The sequence below is a fragment of the Ochotona princeps genome, chromosome 6 (genome assembly GCF_030435755.1).
Source record: "Ochotona princeps isolate mOchPri1 chromosome 6, mOchPri1.hap1, whole genome shotgun sequence".
NCBI lineage: Eukaryota > Metazoa > Chordata > Mammalia > Lagomorpha > Ochotonidae > Ochotona > Ochotona princeps.
Genome location: NC_080837.1, coordinates 45703694 through 45720636, shown reverse-complemented (window position 1 = coordinate 45720636; position 16943 = coordinate 45703694). Strand labels below are relative to the sequence as shown.

The 16943-nt window shown below is 41.9% G+C and overlaps 2 protein-coding genes across 13 annotated transcripts in view; both read left to right on the top strand.

Annotated features, from left to right (window-relative positions):
- CHD8 (chromodomain helicase DNA binding protein 8) overlaps positions 1–2192 on the top strand; it is a 74819-nt gene extending 72627 nt beyond the window's left edge. For all 12 annotated transcript variants that reach the window (XM_058666167.1, XM_058666169.1, XM_058666168.1 and 9 more), the window contains one exon: positions 1208–2192. In XM_058666167.1, the coding sequence (XP_058522150.1) occupies positions 1208–1771 (564 nt within the window). In that variant the 3' untranslated portion in view covers positions 1772–2192. The remainder of the gene's footprint in view (positions 1–1207) is intronic.
- Positions 2193–3011: 819 nt separating this feature from the next.
- The window catches only part of SUPT16H (SPT16 homolog, facilitates chromatin remodeling subunit), a 33557-nt gene continuing 19625 nt past the window's right edge, over positions 3012–16943 (top strand). The window contains exons 1-7 of the mRNA XM_058666177.1: positions 3012–3418; positions 11315–11407; positions 12358–12528; positions 13108–13260; positions 13768–13914; positions 14240–14391; positions 15753–15925. Of these exons, the coding sequence (XP_058522160.1) occupies positions 3353–3418; positions 11315–11407; positions 12358–12528; positions 13108–13260; positions 13768–13914; positions 14240–14391; positions 15753–15925 (955 nt within the window). The 5' untranslated portion in view covers positions 3012–3352. The remainder of the gene's footprint in view (positions 3419–11314; positions 11408–12357; positions 12529–13107; positions 13261–13767; positions 13915–14239; positions 14392–15752; positions 15926–16943) is intronic.

Sequence of the window (16943 nt, the reverse complement as noted above, 5' to 3'; positions counted from 1 at the left end):
AAATTAAGTTCAGGTGAATGATTTTTTTATGGCTGAGATTCCAATGGCATGAGATTTTGAGGATTATTGTTTCTATATGGATAAAAGTGTTACTCTGGTAGTATGTTTTACTTTGCACTCTTGGCCTTCATGGAACCAAGAATAAAATAAGCAGAATATTCAATGTGCGAAAGGCTGGCAGCCAAAAGACAGTTCCATTTTTGTCTTAACTTTAGAGAAGACTCTATAAAAAGGATTTTCTGCAGTATTGCCTATTGTTATCTCAGGTACTTTTGCTACTCCCTTATAAGTTCAGTTGATCACTTTAAAAAAGGATAAATCATAGGAAGCCACAGGAAATGATAATATGAATAATACAGAATTCCAAATGTAGAATTAACAGTTAATGTAGAATTATGTTACTAAGACCAATAGGTGCCATTGTAGCTAAATTGAAAAGAAACAATACCAAGAAAAGGATGTTTGTTCTTCCAGTTTCTAAAGGTATGTTCCCATGTCAGATGTTAGGCTTAGATTGGGAAATAGAATGCAGAGATACAGGTACCAGTTGGTATCTGCATGTAATCCTGGTTTACCCCACATTGTGCTCAGGCCAGTACCAAAGCAGAGGCACTGAAAGGAATCATCTCCAGTTGCAGCTGAACTTAATCAATATTTACAGTCAGAACATCCAGAAGCAGCCATCTAGAATTCAACACAGACAGTTTGGTGAGCAGCTAGCTATCTTTTCATGTTCTGGGTATCCAGAAGTCTCCATCCTTCTCTGAGGTGATGCTTGCGAATAGTACTGTGTCAAGGTAGCTGTACTGCATCTCACACATTAAGATCATGTGTACAGCCTGTCTCAGGAGACACTCGAATATGCATGTACTGACTCATTCTTACTTAGACCGCTTATTAGCAGAGGTAAGCACATTTGAAATGGTTGGCTTGAGTAAAGGTATAATATGGTTCCTTGGGGGAAAATGGCAAAGACTGTTCATATGTCAGTATCAAATCCTTAGCTTGAGTATCACAATGCTTCTGCCAGCATTTCCTCTTCCCTCATTACCGCTGGCCAAAGCCTACTCCCACAATACTTGTTTCACCTCATTTAGGGTAGATTCAGTGAAAAAGCATTTATAAACTAGGGCTCAGTTAGCTTCTGTGTTTCACTTCCCACCACACCCCTCCTTCCTTTTCACTGTCTTCTGTCTCTACCTTCCAGGGTCACCATGCTGAAACTGTGTTCAACCGGGTTTTGCCAGGGCCGGTTGCCCCAGAGAGCAGCAAGAAGCGGACCCGCAGGATGCGACCAGACCTTTCTAAGATGATGGCCCTGATGCAGGGAGGAAGCACTGGGTCCTTACCTCTGCATAACACGTTCCAGCACGGCAGCAGTGGCCTACCGTCTGTGTCATCTCTGGGTCACAGCAGTGCCACTTCTGCATCTTTGCCTTTTATGCCATTTGTGATGGGCGGTGCAGCATCATCCCCTCATGTAGACTCCAACACCATGCTTCATCACCACCACCACCACCCCCACCCCCACCATCACCACCATCACCATCCAGGCTTGAGAGCCACTGGCTACCCCTCTTCACCAGCGACTACCACCTCTGGTACTGCCTTGCGGTTGCCACCCCTGCAGCCGGAGGAGGACGAAGAGGAGGATGAGGAAGAGGATGACGACTTATCTCAGGGCTATGATAGCTCAGAAAGGGACTTCTCACTCATTGATGATCCTATGATGCCAGCCAACTCAGACTCCAGTGAAGATGCTGACGACTGAAGCCTCAGCCTGGTCCCCAATGCTTGGGTGGCTGCTGTATTTTCATTTACTCTGGCCCTTGGACTATGAAAAAAAAAAAAATGGGAGGGCAGGGGAGATGTGGGGAGACCCAGGACTCCAGGAGGTGGAAAGGGAAAAAACAAACCAACTTGTACCTGATTGCTCCCGATTTTGAGAGGATTGGGTGGGCAGGGGAACTCCTAAAATAATACATGACCACTTCCTCGTTTCTGGGGAAGGCAAGGAGCCGAGAGCTGCTGGTGCACTCACCCCTCCCGAGTCACCTCCATTAACCACAGACTATGTAGCGCTGGCCCTAGTCTCCGGCAGAGCCGTTCCTGGCCGAACTGTGGACACAGCTGGAGGCCCAGGAGCTGCTCCCTTCCTTCCCCTTGGCATTAATAAATTTAAGTTAATCCTTTTCCACTCTCCCTCGTATATATTTGCTTGAACCCAACGTAAGTAGATTGTAAGAGATGATGTTTACGATGGAGAATTTCAGCACCACTTTCTGAAAGTTCAGCTTTGTTCATACTAAATTCCCTTAAAATTGAAAATTCATTTGATTTGCTAAAAGGTATATATATAAATGGAAACTGTCCAGCTTGCTAAACGTAAGGGTATAAGTTGAGGTGGAAGGGTAAAGTGTTTCTAAACTCCCATGTTCTTAGAAAACTAGAGAATGCAAAATTTTTGTCCAGAATCAAGCGCATTTTATTTTCTAATGCCCTCAAATAACGGTTCTTTTGGGGGGAAGCTGTAGAACAATGTTACTTCTGCAGTGAGGAAAGACCGGCTGAAAGGATGCTGCCAGGACTTGGGGTCACGGTTATAGGGAGAAACTACCAAGGTCTGTGCAGCCTCCCGCCCCCACCCCTGCAAGCCACTTGTTACATCTCACCTTATCACTATGGCTCCAGGAGGAAGCCTGAGCCTTTCATCTCCCCTGGCCGTACTGCCCTTTGGCTAGCTCGCTCCAGGGCAGCTGACCTAGGTTAGAGGATCTGAACCGCCCCAGGGCCGTGCAGACGCCGCCGTCCTCGCCCAGGCCGGCCCGGGCTCCTGCCCCAGGACGCGGCCGTCTTCCCCTGCGGTCCCGGGTCGACACCGCGTTTCCCGCTTCCCCGCCCGGAGCCGACGAGGTGGGGCCTGCGCGGCCGCGCGCTACACTCTGCGGGGCGGGGCCAGCGCGTCATAGCCCGCGCCGCCCCGGGGCAGTAGGGGCGGCGCTGCCGCGCCACGTGATGACGCCAGTCGCCTGCGCTCGGGCGAACTGGACCAGAAACCCCGCGAAAACCGACTCTCCTGTGCGTTGCACGTTTTGCTGATTTCCCAGTATTGTTCATTCTGTCCGACTGCCCCGGTCCTCTGGAGAGAATTTTAAGAAAAAAATAATAATACAGGAAAAGAAAAAGCACAAACAAAATACCACTCTCTCAAGACCCGGAAGCGGAAAGGGCATCTTTGAGGTCGATATTTCCGGGTCACTGGAAGAGTGCGGGATTCCGGGCCCGAGAGCTGTTGGCGGAGCCGGGACCTCGCGTGATTCTCGGAGCCCGCGGAGAAGCGGTGTCCGGGGCTATGGCTGTAACTCTGGACAAAGACGCCTATTATCGGCGGGTGAAGAGACTGTACAGCAATTGGCGGGTAAGGCAGGTCCCGTCCTTTTCCCTTGGGAGCCCCACGCAGCCATCCCATAATGGCCCTGCTTCTCGGCGCCCTTTTTCCCTTTTGGTTCAGGAGTTCCTAGGTTCGGTGTTGCGCCGAGTTCGCTGCCCCTGAGGCGTTGGCCGCCGGCGGCTGCAAGCGCGGCCCGAGCCCCACAGGCGTCCTGCCCCGGGGCCACCTCCATCTTCCCCGCGTGCCAGCCCCGGTCCTGCAGATCCGCCTCTTCCCGCCCTCCCACCTCCCGCGGCCCCAACCGGCCGGAGCCACAGCCTTTCGCCCCAGGTCCCGCCAGAATTAGAACCGCGTTGGTGGAAGGATGGAGGGACGCGGAGGATGCGGATCCCGTTCTTGGCGTGGACCGTGTGCGGGCGTTTGGCTGGAGTTGAAATAACTGCTCACGCACAGCGGCCTCATGTGCTAGGCCCTGCCGTTGGTCACATCTGTCGTGGGAAACCTGCAGGCATCAGCAGTGTGAAAAAACGTTGTGATGCCTAAACCCAGTCATTAATTCGTTCTTTTCTTATTGGTAGAGTATCCGAGGCACGTGTTGGGAAAAAGCTAGCCGGGTCTCCCATCTTCTGAAGATTGGGCAGTTTTGCTGCTTTTAGAACGCCCACAGTTAACACTTAATGTTTATAGTGTTCATTAATGAACGTCTGATTGCATTCTGTGCAAGGCCTAAACAGGCCTTCTTAAGTCTTAACCTCAGAACTGTCAACCAGAGAAGGAAGTTGCATTAACCTGAAAACCATTCTGATCAATTCTATTGCAACATATCCAATTATCTGTCTTATTTATTCTCTACTAAAACAAAGCTGTTCAAATGGATTATTTTCTTGCCATTTTGTATTCAGAATGGAAGTTCAAGCTTTGTCTACTGAGGGTAAATGTCTGGAGATGATTGAAAATAAAATAGGTCCACTGCTGCATTTTACGATGAGCAAAAATCTCAAATATTTTTTGTAATTGGGCATGGTCTGTTAGAAAAACTTTCCTAAAGCCTCATTATTTTACAAGTAGTGGCACATGGTAATAATTAGAAGCCTTCTACCTGTCAGCCCTGAAAGTATACACTGTTGATATGGGAGTTGCTCTAGTTTTAGTGATTCGGCATTCCTTAGATTATTTCATCTTGGGGTTACTGCAGATATTTTTCCTAAGCTTTTATGACTTATGTCCTAAAACAATTACAGTGTCACATATTTTAACTGAGGAAAAACATCAAAACCATTTATCCTTCTCCGAATAAATTCAGCTGTCCTTCAGTGTCATGGGGGCTTCTTTCCAGGACCTCTTCACCGATGCCAGAGTCTTAGTATTCTCCAGATCCTTATGTAAAATACAGTGCTATTTTCATATACTGTGTGAATACTATCCTGTATGCTTTAAATCATCTGTAGGAACTTCACAGTACTTAACACAGTAATTGACTGTAAATAGTTGTTCTTTGTTGTTTAGGGAGTAATAGCATTAGAAAAAATGTCCATTTTTGGTACAAAATCAGTTTTTTTTCCCCCTTGCATATTTTTATTATATGATTAGTTGAATTCTTGAATATTAAACCCTGGCTACAGAGAGCTTGCCATTTACTGGTGAAAAGGGGATTTGGTTGAAATTAAACAGGAGCCCTGTTTAGTGGCTACTGTTGGATGACTTTTCTTGAGCCTTTGCAACTAGTCCCATACTAGCTTGCCTGTTACTGTGTCAGAACTGCTAAAAGCTTAGTAGTTTTTAACAGAGCCTACCACTTTCTGCTTAGAAAATTCCAGGTGGTAGTGCTGGATCCTGGAAGTGGCTTGTGGATATCCTGTCCAGTTGATCTTGTTCAGAGATTCCCAATGTTTTTTGATTTTGATTATTTTTAACTAAGATGAGTAAAACTGGTCTGTGGCAAAGAAGACAGATGAGACCCTCCTGAGGCGCCACCTGCTTTGAGGAGTCGTTGCAGTCCTCAGGCGCACCTGCTGATTGAGACTTACCGTTAGGGCCTTCTGCTCTGAGGGAATCTTCATTCATGTGCCTTTTATCTTGAAGAATTCCATAAAATGTCAGAAAAGCAGCTGCTTTCAAAAAGAATATTTATCTAATGCATTCATTCATGCAGTTCTGTCAGTTACCTGGATTGGGAATGTGGGTGACTGTGACCCCAAAAGAAGGTTTGTGCCATTGAAGAAAACTGGTAAGCTGTGCTTATGCTCCATGCTGCTTTTGAGGGTGCCCTCTGAGCCCTAGCTGACTGGTGTGGTGACTTGATTGCTTGTTCTGGGTGGTTGTCTGACTAGGCAGCTACCTTCTGTGATTAAGAATCTTTGTTGTTGTTGTTGTTGTTTTAATACAGACAATTTCCATATTCCAGCAAGATGATAGATTACTTCCACCCATCAAAATTCTTTCCAGCTCTTCATCTTTACAATAGAAATGCTGTCCTCTCTTGAGTACAGAGCAGGACTCATTAGATGGAAATGATGTCCATTCTGGAATGTTGTAATTCCTGCTCTTTTGTCTTTTGAAGCCTGATTTCTTACTTTGTGTATTTAATTTTGATCCCTGTCCCTGACTGTTTCTGGCGTAGAGCAGTTCTTGCATCTCTTACTGCCTCTAAAAAGTGACTGTAAGTCATTTCTGCAGTTGTTTGTTTACCTGTTATCCTTAGGCATTTGTTGTCATTCTCCTTTAGTCTTAAAAATAGCCTCAGTTTAGATAGTAAATTATGAATGCCCTAATTATAATCAGAATCAGAAATGCTTTATTCTTGAAAATAGAATTTAATTCTTAATTCTAAGAAAAGCGTTAAAACAGAAGGCGTTTACTCCAGAGACTAGTAAGTTGGGTTTTTTGTTTTGCAGTTTTTAGAAAAATCAGTTGTTATTCATATTGTGTGCTTATTTAAATATCTTCATTGCTGGGAGAATAAAATGACACTTTTCTTTACAGTTTTACATTTTTCCTGGCATTAATTGCCTCTTTGTTTTCTTCTTTTTAAAAATTCTGCCTTGGGGCAGCGCTGTGGCATAGCAGGTAAAGCCACCACCTGCAAGGTCTGCCATCCCATACGGGTACTGATTGATGTCTCGTCTACTCCACTTCTGATCCAGCTCCCTGCTAGTGTGCCTGAGAAAGCAGCAGAAAATGGGCCAAGCATTTGGGGCCCCTGCACTCATATGGGAGAACCAGAAGATGTTCCTGGCTTCAGACCAGCTCAGCTCTGGCCTTTGGCCATTTGGGGAGTGAACCAACAGATGGAAGACATCTGTTTCTACTTTTCTTTCTCTCTGTAATTCTGCCTTTCAAAATAAATAAATAAATAAATAACCTCCTTAGTCTTAGTTTTCCCCAACTGGTCTGTCTTGATCTTACCAATTCATCTGGCATTTTTGCAATCATAGTGTTTTAAGAGGTACTTTTGTTGTTTTAAGGTCCCAGCCCCATCCCTTCCCTTTATCCTACTCTGTATAGTTTGTTCTCCAATATGAGATTTTCCACTGTTGGGTCTCCTGTGTTCTAGGGTCCATGTTTGTTCTTTGTTTAGAGCATTTTTTTCTAAGTTTCTTAAACAGGGAAGCATACAGTATTGTTTTGCTTTTTTTTTTTTTAGCCCTTGTGTATCTTTTCAAAATAGTTGTTAACCATGATTAATAATATAGATCAATAGCTATAAAATTCTGGATTGGAAATCGTTTTCTTAAATAAAAAATGGGTGTCTGATGTGAGTCTATATTTAGGAGTTTTGCAGTCTTGTGCCTTAGTGTGCGTTGCTTTTTTTCTCCCCTCATACTAGTTGAGAACAGTAGCAAAGAGGGTGGGGAGTTTAGTCTCAAACTCACATCCTTCAGTGCTGAGATCTTTCTGTTTTATTTTGGAATGCTTATTTACTTGAAAAATAACACACACACAAAAATGTTCTTTCTTCTGGTTCACTCCAACTTCTGGTTGCAGGGCTGGGCCAGGCCGAAACCAGCAGCCAGGAGCTTCCTCAGTTTTCCCACATGGGTATAGGGGACAAGGACTCGGCTGTTTTCCCAGACACATGTGCAGGGAGCTAGATGGGAAGTGGAGCAGTGGCAGCCCAAACCATTGCCCATGTGTGATGCCAGTGCTGGTATGGTACCTGCTACGCCACAGTGCCCATCCCTGGAATCTTGTGGGGCATTTTCCTTTCCCCATTTCTTCAGTGCTGCCTGTCTTAATTTCTTCTCTCCTCTTCTAAAACTGCTTTGAGGTATTGTTAAAACCTGTTTAGTCTGTTTATTGTTTTATTTCCCATTTTTTTTTAATATTCTGCTTCCAGAGAGTTAAAAAAAATTTAATTAGTTTTTTTTTAACATTGATTGTTCTTTATAGATACAGTTCTGAGTATATAGTGAATATTCCCTCCTCTTTCTCCCACCCTTCCTCTAGGGACTGTTTCTTAATTTTCTTTCTATAGAAAATTTTCCACTTAAGCTATCATTTTTTATATCTAACAGTTCTTGTCATCTGCTTGTATCATGGATGTACTATAATTATGTGCCACATTGTGGGTGTGTCTGTTAGTGACAGACTGCTTATAGAATGCAGTCCTGTAATATAACAGTGGAGCTGTTGTAAGCACTGGAAGCAATGTATCCGTAGTAGTGAAATGCGTTTCTTATGTGTGGTAATACTGGTGTCAAATCCATACTGCCAGTCATATAAAAGTATAGCTGTACCAGTCAGTACAGAATGTAGAATTTATAACATTTACCTGACTGGGAAACTTACATGCTTGCCCTGTGTGTCTCCATTTTGTGTCAGGACCACAGGTGGAGTGCTTGGGTTGTGTAAGTTACATCCTGTGATATTCCTACAATGAAATCCCCTGCTGAGGTATTTTCTCAGAATACCTGGCTCTTACTGGGAGTAGTGAGATGAGGCTAGAGAGTTCAAGTTTTCTGTCCTCTGCGTTGTCTGTTCCTTTGGGTTTGTCAACTTTCTTATGTATTGGATACTTTTCATGAGTCAAAATGAGATCAGCTCTCCATCCATATTAAGAATAAGGCAGGGCCTGGCGGCGTGGCCTAGTGGTTAAAGTCCTCACCTTGAACGCCCTGGGATCCCATATGGGTGCCAGTTCTAATCCCGGCAGCTCCACTTCCCATCCAGCTCCCTGCTTGTGGCCTGGGAAAGCAGTTGAGGACGGCCCAAAGACTTGGGACCCTGCACCCGTGTGGGAGACCTGGAGGAGGTTCCTGGTTCCCGGCATCGGATCGGCGCAGCACCGGTTGCAGCAGCTCACTTGGGGAGTGAATCATCGGATGGAAGATCTTCCTCTCTGTCTCTCCTCCTCTCTGTATATCCGGCTTTCCAATAATAATAAATAAATCTTTTTTAAAAAAAAAATAAGGCAATAGGAAGCTAATGAGAAGCTCTGCACGAAGGGGACCTCTCACCTGGTCACTGAAGTGTGTATGGGCTGGCCTGTTTATCCAGATGTCAAAGAAAAATCCTGGAATGCTTTTTCTGGTTTTTGTTCCCAATTACTGTCATCCAGAATGCAGACTTTAATTCCCCATATGTAAGTACCTGCCTTCTGCTGAGCCTGATGTCGGTCTGGACCCTTCCTGGGCTCATTTCTAAAAGGTATTTTCAAAGATTAGGCATCTTCGCAGCATAATTATGGGACTGACTGAAGGCTTCTGAGAACTGGGGTACAGCTCTTAAGCTTGTTGACCACCAGACCTTGTTTTCAGTCCTGAACTTCCCATGCATAGAATCTCGGTCCGTTTCACAGATCCTTGGTGCCTGTTGAATCCTGAGCTCACTGCAGCTGTACCAGATGCAGATGTGGGTCATTGCTCTTCCCAGTGAGTGCTTGTCAGTCACTTAGGTGTTGCTGCTCCCCCAGCTGTGCTTGTCCTTTAGATCTCCATTCTTTCATTACTGTTTTTTCAGTGGGAGTGGAGCAGCTAGGACTTGAGGTACCCAAAAGGGATGCTGGCTCTGCAGGCTGTGGCACCACAGCATCAGCCCCTGACCTCTTTAAACATAGACTTAGAAATGATAACTTTATGTCACATAAAAGAAAAATTGTATTACTTCTGAAAGATAAAAAGTAAAGGTAACATAAGCAAGGCAGTGTTATTAAATTGTAACAAATGTTAAAAACTAGTGCCAAACATTTTCTTTATTTTACTTGAAATTCGAACTTACAAAGAGGGAAAAGGAGAGAGAGCTTGCCTCTGCTGGTTCACTCCCTAAATGGTCTCAGCAGCCAGAACTGGGCTAATCTGAACCTGGGAGCCAGTGACTTCTTAGAGCTCAGGAAATATGAAAGATCAAGGAGACCAGAATACAGAGTAAATGATCACAAGAAATGTGCAGTCAAGGATTAAAAGTCGAAGTAGGGCAAATTTGGCTGAGCATTTAAGACAGATGGTTGACACCCTGCACCCCGTTTCAGAATACCTGGGTTTCTTTTCTGGCTTCCTGTAAGTGCAGACACTGGAAAGCAGTAGGTCATGGCTCTAGTAGTTTGATCCTTGCAAGCACTTCAGAGACCTGGACTGAGTTTCTGACTCTTGGTTTTGGCCTGACCCCACTCCAGCTGTTACAGCCATTTGAGGAGTGAACCAACAGATGGAAGATACCTTCTCTGTCACTCTGGCTCTCAAATAAATAAAAATCTTTTTTTAAGATGAAATTTCCCACGATAATTTTTTGTGTCTCAAAATACATTACAAAGGAAATGAAAAGAACATACAGAAAAGAAGAATATGTTTACCAATCAGATTTGGTGAGGGACCTATATCTAGAATATAAAAACCATTACAAGGCAGTCACTTAACCTAGTGCTTAAGATTCCTGAGTCCTGTATTGGAGTAGTTGGGTTCAATAATTGGCTCTGGTTCCTGGATAGAGCTTCCTGTTGTGGCAGAAAGTAGGAAACGGCAGTGATACCTCAAGTAGATGAATCTTGCAACCCGATGGAAGACCTGGATTATGTGACTGTCTTTGGCCTAGCCTGTTGGGGGTGCTGTCCCTCTCAAATAAATAAACTTACAATTCTATGAGATGAGATTGACAAAGCATCTGAAAATAAAAACAGTAGTGGAATACTAATTCCCCATTGGCTGTTGCTAATATTGTCAACAAGCATGTGAATATTGATTGATTGATTTTAGACCTTTATATATTATCATTAGGAATGAAAAGTGGTAGAGTCATGCAAAATATTTTAATAGTTCCTCATAAAATCAAATGTGGAGTTAGTATATGAGACCTGGCAGTTCCTCCGTAGATATTTGCCCAGGGGAAATATATGCACACAAAAATTTGTACACGAATGTTCACAACATCATTAAAAAAGTGGGGTGAGGGAGTCAAAAATCTAGCAACTGATGAATGGATAAATAAAATGTGATGTATGTGCTCAGTGAAATAATTTGAGAATTAAACAAAAAAGCTGATACATGCTGCAATACAGCTGCACCTTAAAAACATGTTAAATAAGAGAGCAGATGCCAAGTTTGCATGTTCTAATGGTGTTTGTATGAGATGTTTGGAGTAGGCAGATCTATAGAGATAAAGCACATGATCAGTGGCATAGAACTGGGGAAGAAACAAGGAGGCAAATGATTACAGGTTAGCATAGTTTTCTTTTGGAGGAGGTAAAAATACTGCAAAATGAATATCTAGTAGTGATAGCATAACTCAATGAACTAAACTATTATATTGCATGCTTTATATTGGGTGAATTATGTCTCAAAACTGTTTAAGAAGTATTGTAAGGTTAACAGCAGGTACCTTAAACTAAGAATTTTGGTTAGGAAAAAATTACAAATGTCCTGAATAAAAACTTAAGTCTGTATGCTAATTTTGCTAGTGTGATAAAGTCACTAAATTTCCCAATGTTTTCAGAAAGGAGAAGATGAGTATGCCAATGTTGATGCCATTGTTGTGTCTGTGGGTGTTGACGAAGAAATTGTTTACGCCAAGTCAACTGCCTTGCAGGTGAGAGGTTTATAGCATTGTTCACCCCTTAAGGTCACTGACTGCACTGTTGAGTTTTCCATTTTATCAGATGTGTTTTAGGTGTTTAACAGCTACATTAGTGGATAGAGCAGTTAGAAGTATTTTCATCATGTATAAAGTACAGTTGGATTTAGTGCTAATTTGGAACATAAGGAAAAAAGAGAAGTGTAAATTACCAAAAACTGAATTGCACATAACAGAAAAACCTAAACAACAGGTTAACCAAAATATTTGCTTTATGTAATCTTCAGGGATGCGGGCTTTATCTACATCTCTGCTTAGCTGCAGAAGAGAACCCTCGTGTTACAAATGGCTGCATTCCAAGCAGAAGGAGAGGGGAAAGGGAAGGAAATGTAACACCTCTCTGCCTTTGTTAAAAAGAAAATACCTCCCTTTTAACTGACTGGCCAGAGTTAACTGACTGGTCATAATTTGCTATAAGAAAGGATGAGATAGAGACCTTATCATTAGGCAGCACACATAATTAAAAATCCCAAGTCTTCTTGAGAGAAGTGCGTAATTGGCAGGCAACCAAGTATCTTGGAAGAGATAGAAAGCACAACTCCCTGAGGGACCGTTCTTTTACTTTATGTGTTTTTGTCCCACATAACTGATGGAGTTCATATAAACACATTGTCCAGATTATTGGCTATTTTAAGTATTTATATATATTAAAAAGATAGTAAATTGAATCATCAGGTGTCAATGTCCAGTTTAAATAGTCAAATCACTGACCTAACTCATTGCATCTGTATCCACATGGAAGCTCTGTTTTGAAGTTAATCCTAAGTATTTTGTTTCATAAGAGCTTATTTGTTTAAAAAAAAAAAAAAAAAAGAGCTCATTTGTGTTTTATTGTTTGTGTTGGTGGTAGATTTTTTGTTGTTTTGTTTTTGTTGAATTGTAAATGCTGTTGTCTTTTCCCATAGACATGGCTCTTTGGTTATGAACTAACTGATACCATCATGGTCTTCTGTGATGACAAAATCATCTTTATGGCCAGCAAGAAAAAAGTGGAGTTTTTGAAACAGATTGCCAACACTAAAGGCAATGAGAATGCTAATGGAGCCCCTGCCATCACTCTGCTAATACGAGAAAAGGTCAGAACTAATGAGGAATGCGTCATACATGTAAAAGAATGTCTGAAAATGATGAATAGAACTGCAGTCAAGGAATTTTAAAAGAATGCAAGAGTAAAACAGTATGGTGGTTGTCATTACAAAGTTCTGCCTTGTCCTCATTGTTAAGAATAATTTGACCACCCTATCAGTTCTGCAGCAAAACAGGCTGTGGACTTCTGGTGAACACTAGCTCTTCATTCTCAAAGATACTAGCTTTCATCTGATTACCTTAGTTAGAACAAATAACATTACGTATCCTTAAGGATCCTTAGATATACCTTGTCAAATACAGTTTTTAATCATTGGACTCATCTAATATTGAAATCTGTTGGTTCACTCCCCAAATGGCTACAAAAAGAGTGAGGCCTGTCTGAATCCAAGAGTCAGAAGTTTCTTCCAAGGCTCTCACATGGGTACAGGGGCCAAGTATTCTGCAGCTGTTTGAGGAGAACTTATTTGTTCCATGGCTTAGAATGTTCCTATCTGCTTGCTTCTAGTTAGAATGTGGCTGTCAAGTTCTGAAGCTAACATAATCCTTTCCTTCCCTATGACTTATAGAATGAAAGTAATAAGAGCAGCTTTGACAAAATGATAGAAGCCATAAAAGAAAGCAAGAATGGCAAGAAGATTGGAGTGTTCAGCAAAGACAAATTCCCTGGAGAGTTCATGAAAAGCTGGAATGACTGCCTAAACAAAGAGGGTTTTGACAAAGTAAGAGTTCTAATGGACTGAAGTCGTAGTTAAGAAGATAAAAGTGTCACAGGTTTCCATAACAGAGAGTGTAGGACATCTGTCTTGGGTAGAGTGTTAATTTACATTTCTGTTTTTCATCCGCTTTGAGCTGTGTGCCAGTATTCCATTTCGGTTTAGAAGTGGGGCCTGGAAGAGATGGTATAGCCGTTTCATAGTTGGAAACTGGAGGGGTCCAGTGATTGGTCTAAAAATGTCTTTGCTTCTCTTTTTTCCCTACCTTCCTGCTTATCTTTTTGATCCTTAAGAAAATGAAAGCCTCTAGAGTGAGAAATGTTTTATGTATTTTAGGTAGTACATTAGCTTAATGTCAATAACCTGGCAAAAATAGTGTTTAACTCCCTGCAAACTTCTGAAGAACATTTTTGCTAAGTAGCCAAATATCATTACCATTCCTGTTGGGGAGAGGTGTGTTTCTTTAACCATTGTGTGTTTTTCTACATAAGAGACTTGCCCCCTTGACTGCAGGTAGATATCAGTGCAGTTGTGGCATATACTATCGCTGTAAAGGAGGATGGGGAGCTCAACCTCATGAAGAAAGCAGCCAGCATCACCTCGGAAGTCTTCAACAAATTCTTCAAAGAAAGAGTCATGGAAATAGTTGATGCAGATGAGGTAAATGAAGAGGGGAAAGTCTTTTTATTGTCCTAATGATGTAATTGCAAGTACCTACTTTGCGCAGTTGAAATTAGGCTTTGACTAAGTTACAGACCAGAGGTGCTGGTTGTATTATCTCTTTCACAATAAGTAGCAACTTGTTGTAAGATTTCCTTAGGTTACCCATCATTTTACTTGAGAATTGTTGGAATCACTGTGAATTCCACATAATGTTCTCCAAATATGCCTTCCACATATATAATATATTATCTGCTGCATAAACCAATGTGTATGATATGACATCCAGACACCCTGTAAGTGTTATTTCTGGATACTCTTGCAGAAAGTTCGACACAGCAAATTGGCTGAGTCTGTGGAAAAGGCCATTGAAGAGAAAAAATATCTAGCTGGGGCAGATCCTTCTACTGTGGAAATGTGTTACCCTCCCATTATTCAGAGTGGTGGCAACTATAATCTCAAATTTAGTGTGGTGAGGTAAGGATGAGAATTTCAGCCAAAGCATGTTGGCATTTTACTCTTTTTTTTTTTTTTTTGCTTTGACTTACTCTAAAATTGAGAAAAGAAAAAGAAGGGAAACTGAACCTTCTGTATTTTCTTAGCTTATTTTGTGCATGTGTCTCTTATTTCGCATACTTTAGCACCTGGTCTTAAGCATTGCTGCAAGTTATTAAAAATTCTGGAAGAAAATATTAAAATATTGTTACATACCATAATGTAATTTGATATTTAAGCTTTTAAAAGAAATTTTGTGCAGAAATGGGACCGGCATTTGTGGCATAGCAGGTAAAACTCCTGCCTTCCACACTGACATCCCATATGGGCAGGAATCTCAGCTGCTTTGCTGTTGATCCAGACCCCTAATAATGTGCCTGGGAAAGCATCAGATGGTAGCCGAACTAGTGAGGCTCCTGCACCCACATTGGAGACTCAGATGAAATTCTTGGCTGCTGGCTTTGGCCTGGCCCAACCTGACTGTTGTGGCCTTTCTCAAAAAGAATCAGTGGATGGAGAATCTCTGTTTTTCTTTCTGTGTTTCACTTTCTCACCTTTACTTTTCAAACAAACAAAAAAGATGGAAAGGATTTGAGACCAGTGCCTTGGCATAATGGGATGTTTCTGCCAATGGTGCCAGTATCACATATGGGCACTGGTGCAAGTCCTGGTTGTTCACTTGTGATCCAGCTCCGTGCTTATGGCCTGGGAAAGCAGGATGGCTAAAAGTCCTTACATCCGTGGGAAACTGGAAGAAACTCCTGGCTTCTAAGGCCCATCACCACCAATGCACCACTGGGGAATGACCCAGTGGATAGTCTCTTTTTGTTTCTCCTTCACTCCGTAACTGCCTTGAAACAAAAGGTGCAAACAAATCGCATTGCTCTTGGTGAGTCTGAAGGGACCTTAGCCCATGATTCAGAAAGAACCAAAAGGTAAGTATTTCCTTTGCATTTTTGCTCTTTACGTTTCGCATGTAGATAGATAGATAGATAGATAGATAGATAGATAGATAGATAGATAGATAGATAGATAAAGAGGTTGCAAGGGAGAGGCCAACAGGTTCTCCACCTGCTGGTTCACTCCAATAGTCAGGGCTGTGTTGGGCCTGAGCCAGGAACTCCATCCAGGTCTCCGTTAAGGATGAGGGCGGGCCAAAGCATTTGGACGTTTATCCACTGCCTTCCCAGGCACTTTGTCAGGAAGCTGGTTTGTTTATCAAAGCAGAATTTTTATTTAGCCACAGTTTGGGAATATGGCCATGAAAGTTTTGATTATTAATTTTATGTTCTGATAAAATTTGCTAGTTTGGGTAAGAGACACTTTTTTTCTTTTGTCTCTAGTGACAAGAATCATATGCATTTTGGGGCCATCACTTGTGCCATGGGTATTCGCTTCAAATCTTACTGCTCCAACCTTGTTCGCACCTTGATGGTTGACCCTTCTCAGGAAGTTCAAGATAATTACAACTTTTTACTCCAGCTTCAAGAGGAGCTGCTAAAGGAATTAAGACATGGTGAGGTGTCTTAGAAAAAAAGGTTTGGAAATCCTGTAACAAAAATGTCATTAGTGTGTATGTAAGTTTGTATCCCTGAAACTGTTATCCTGAACTGACCTTGAAGCATCTAAGATTTTAGTTTTTCAAATTACTTTTCTTTCAAACATGAGTGGTCACTGTGGTTTCCCTTCGTATTTATATTTACAGAAACCGTTCTGATTTATTTTTTTCCAAATCTTTGTCCAAATCTGTGTAAAAGGTCTTGGGGTTTAGTTTTTGTTTTTTTGTTTCTGTTTTTGTTTTTTTAAGAGGTTGAGAACTAGTATCTCTACCAACAACATCTGTGTTAATCGTAAAACAAATAGCTACCACAAACATTGGTATAAAAATGGAATAAGTACCATCCCTGAAAAGCAAGCAGATTACTACCTTAAAGCAAAATGCCTGAATCCTCCTTGCTTGGACTCTGGCATACTTCTAGTTGATCAAATAGAACATTAAGCTATGTTGATGTGGTTTGACAATAGAGAAGACCCCTTCCTGCTCCCCTGCTACAGACACAGGAAAAAAAAAAACTCAAACATTAATTTAGGCCAATGTATATTGCGCAGGGCATCCAGATGCCATTCCTTCAAGTCAGAATTAAAATATCCAGTTGGAATTCATAGCCATAGCTAATTTAACAAGGGTAAAGACCCCCTGAAGCTACCATATTTGAAATACTTCATCTTGTTATATCGTTCATAGTCTAACCCTAAAATAATAAGATTCCTCCTGGTAGTAATTCACCTATGTATCACTGAATGGTTCAGGCCTACCCCAGGTGCCTATTTTTCAAATTTGTGATGTTGTTTATCAAACATTAAAGTCAGTTCACTGATTCCAGCTAGTATTCTGCAGTCCCCCTTGATTCTTGAATTCTCAAGTTGTAATTAGAAATGACTGGTATACTCTTTCTGAAATGCTAAGTTTTACTTCCTGTCATCCCTGGTGCTACATTTCTAACTTGTCATTTTGAGAAACACAGCTTTAGGGC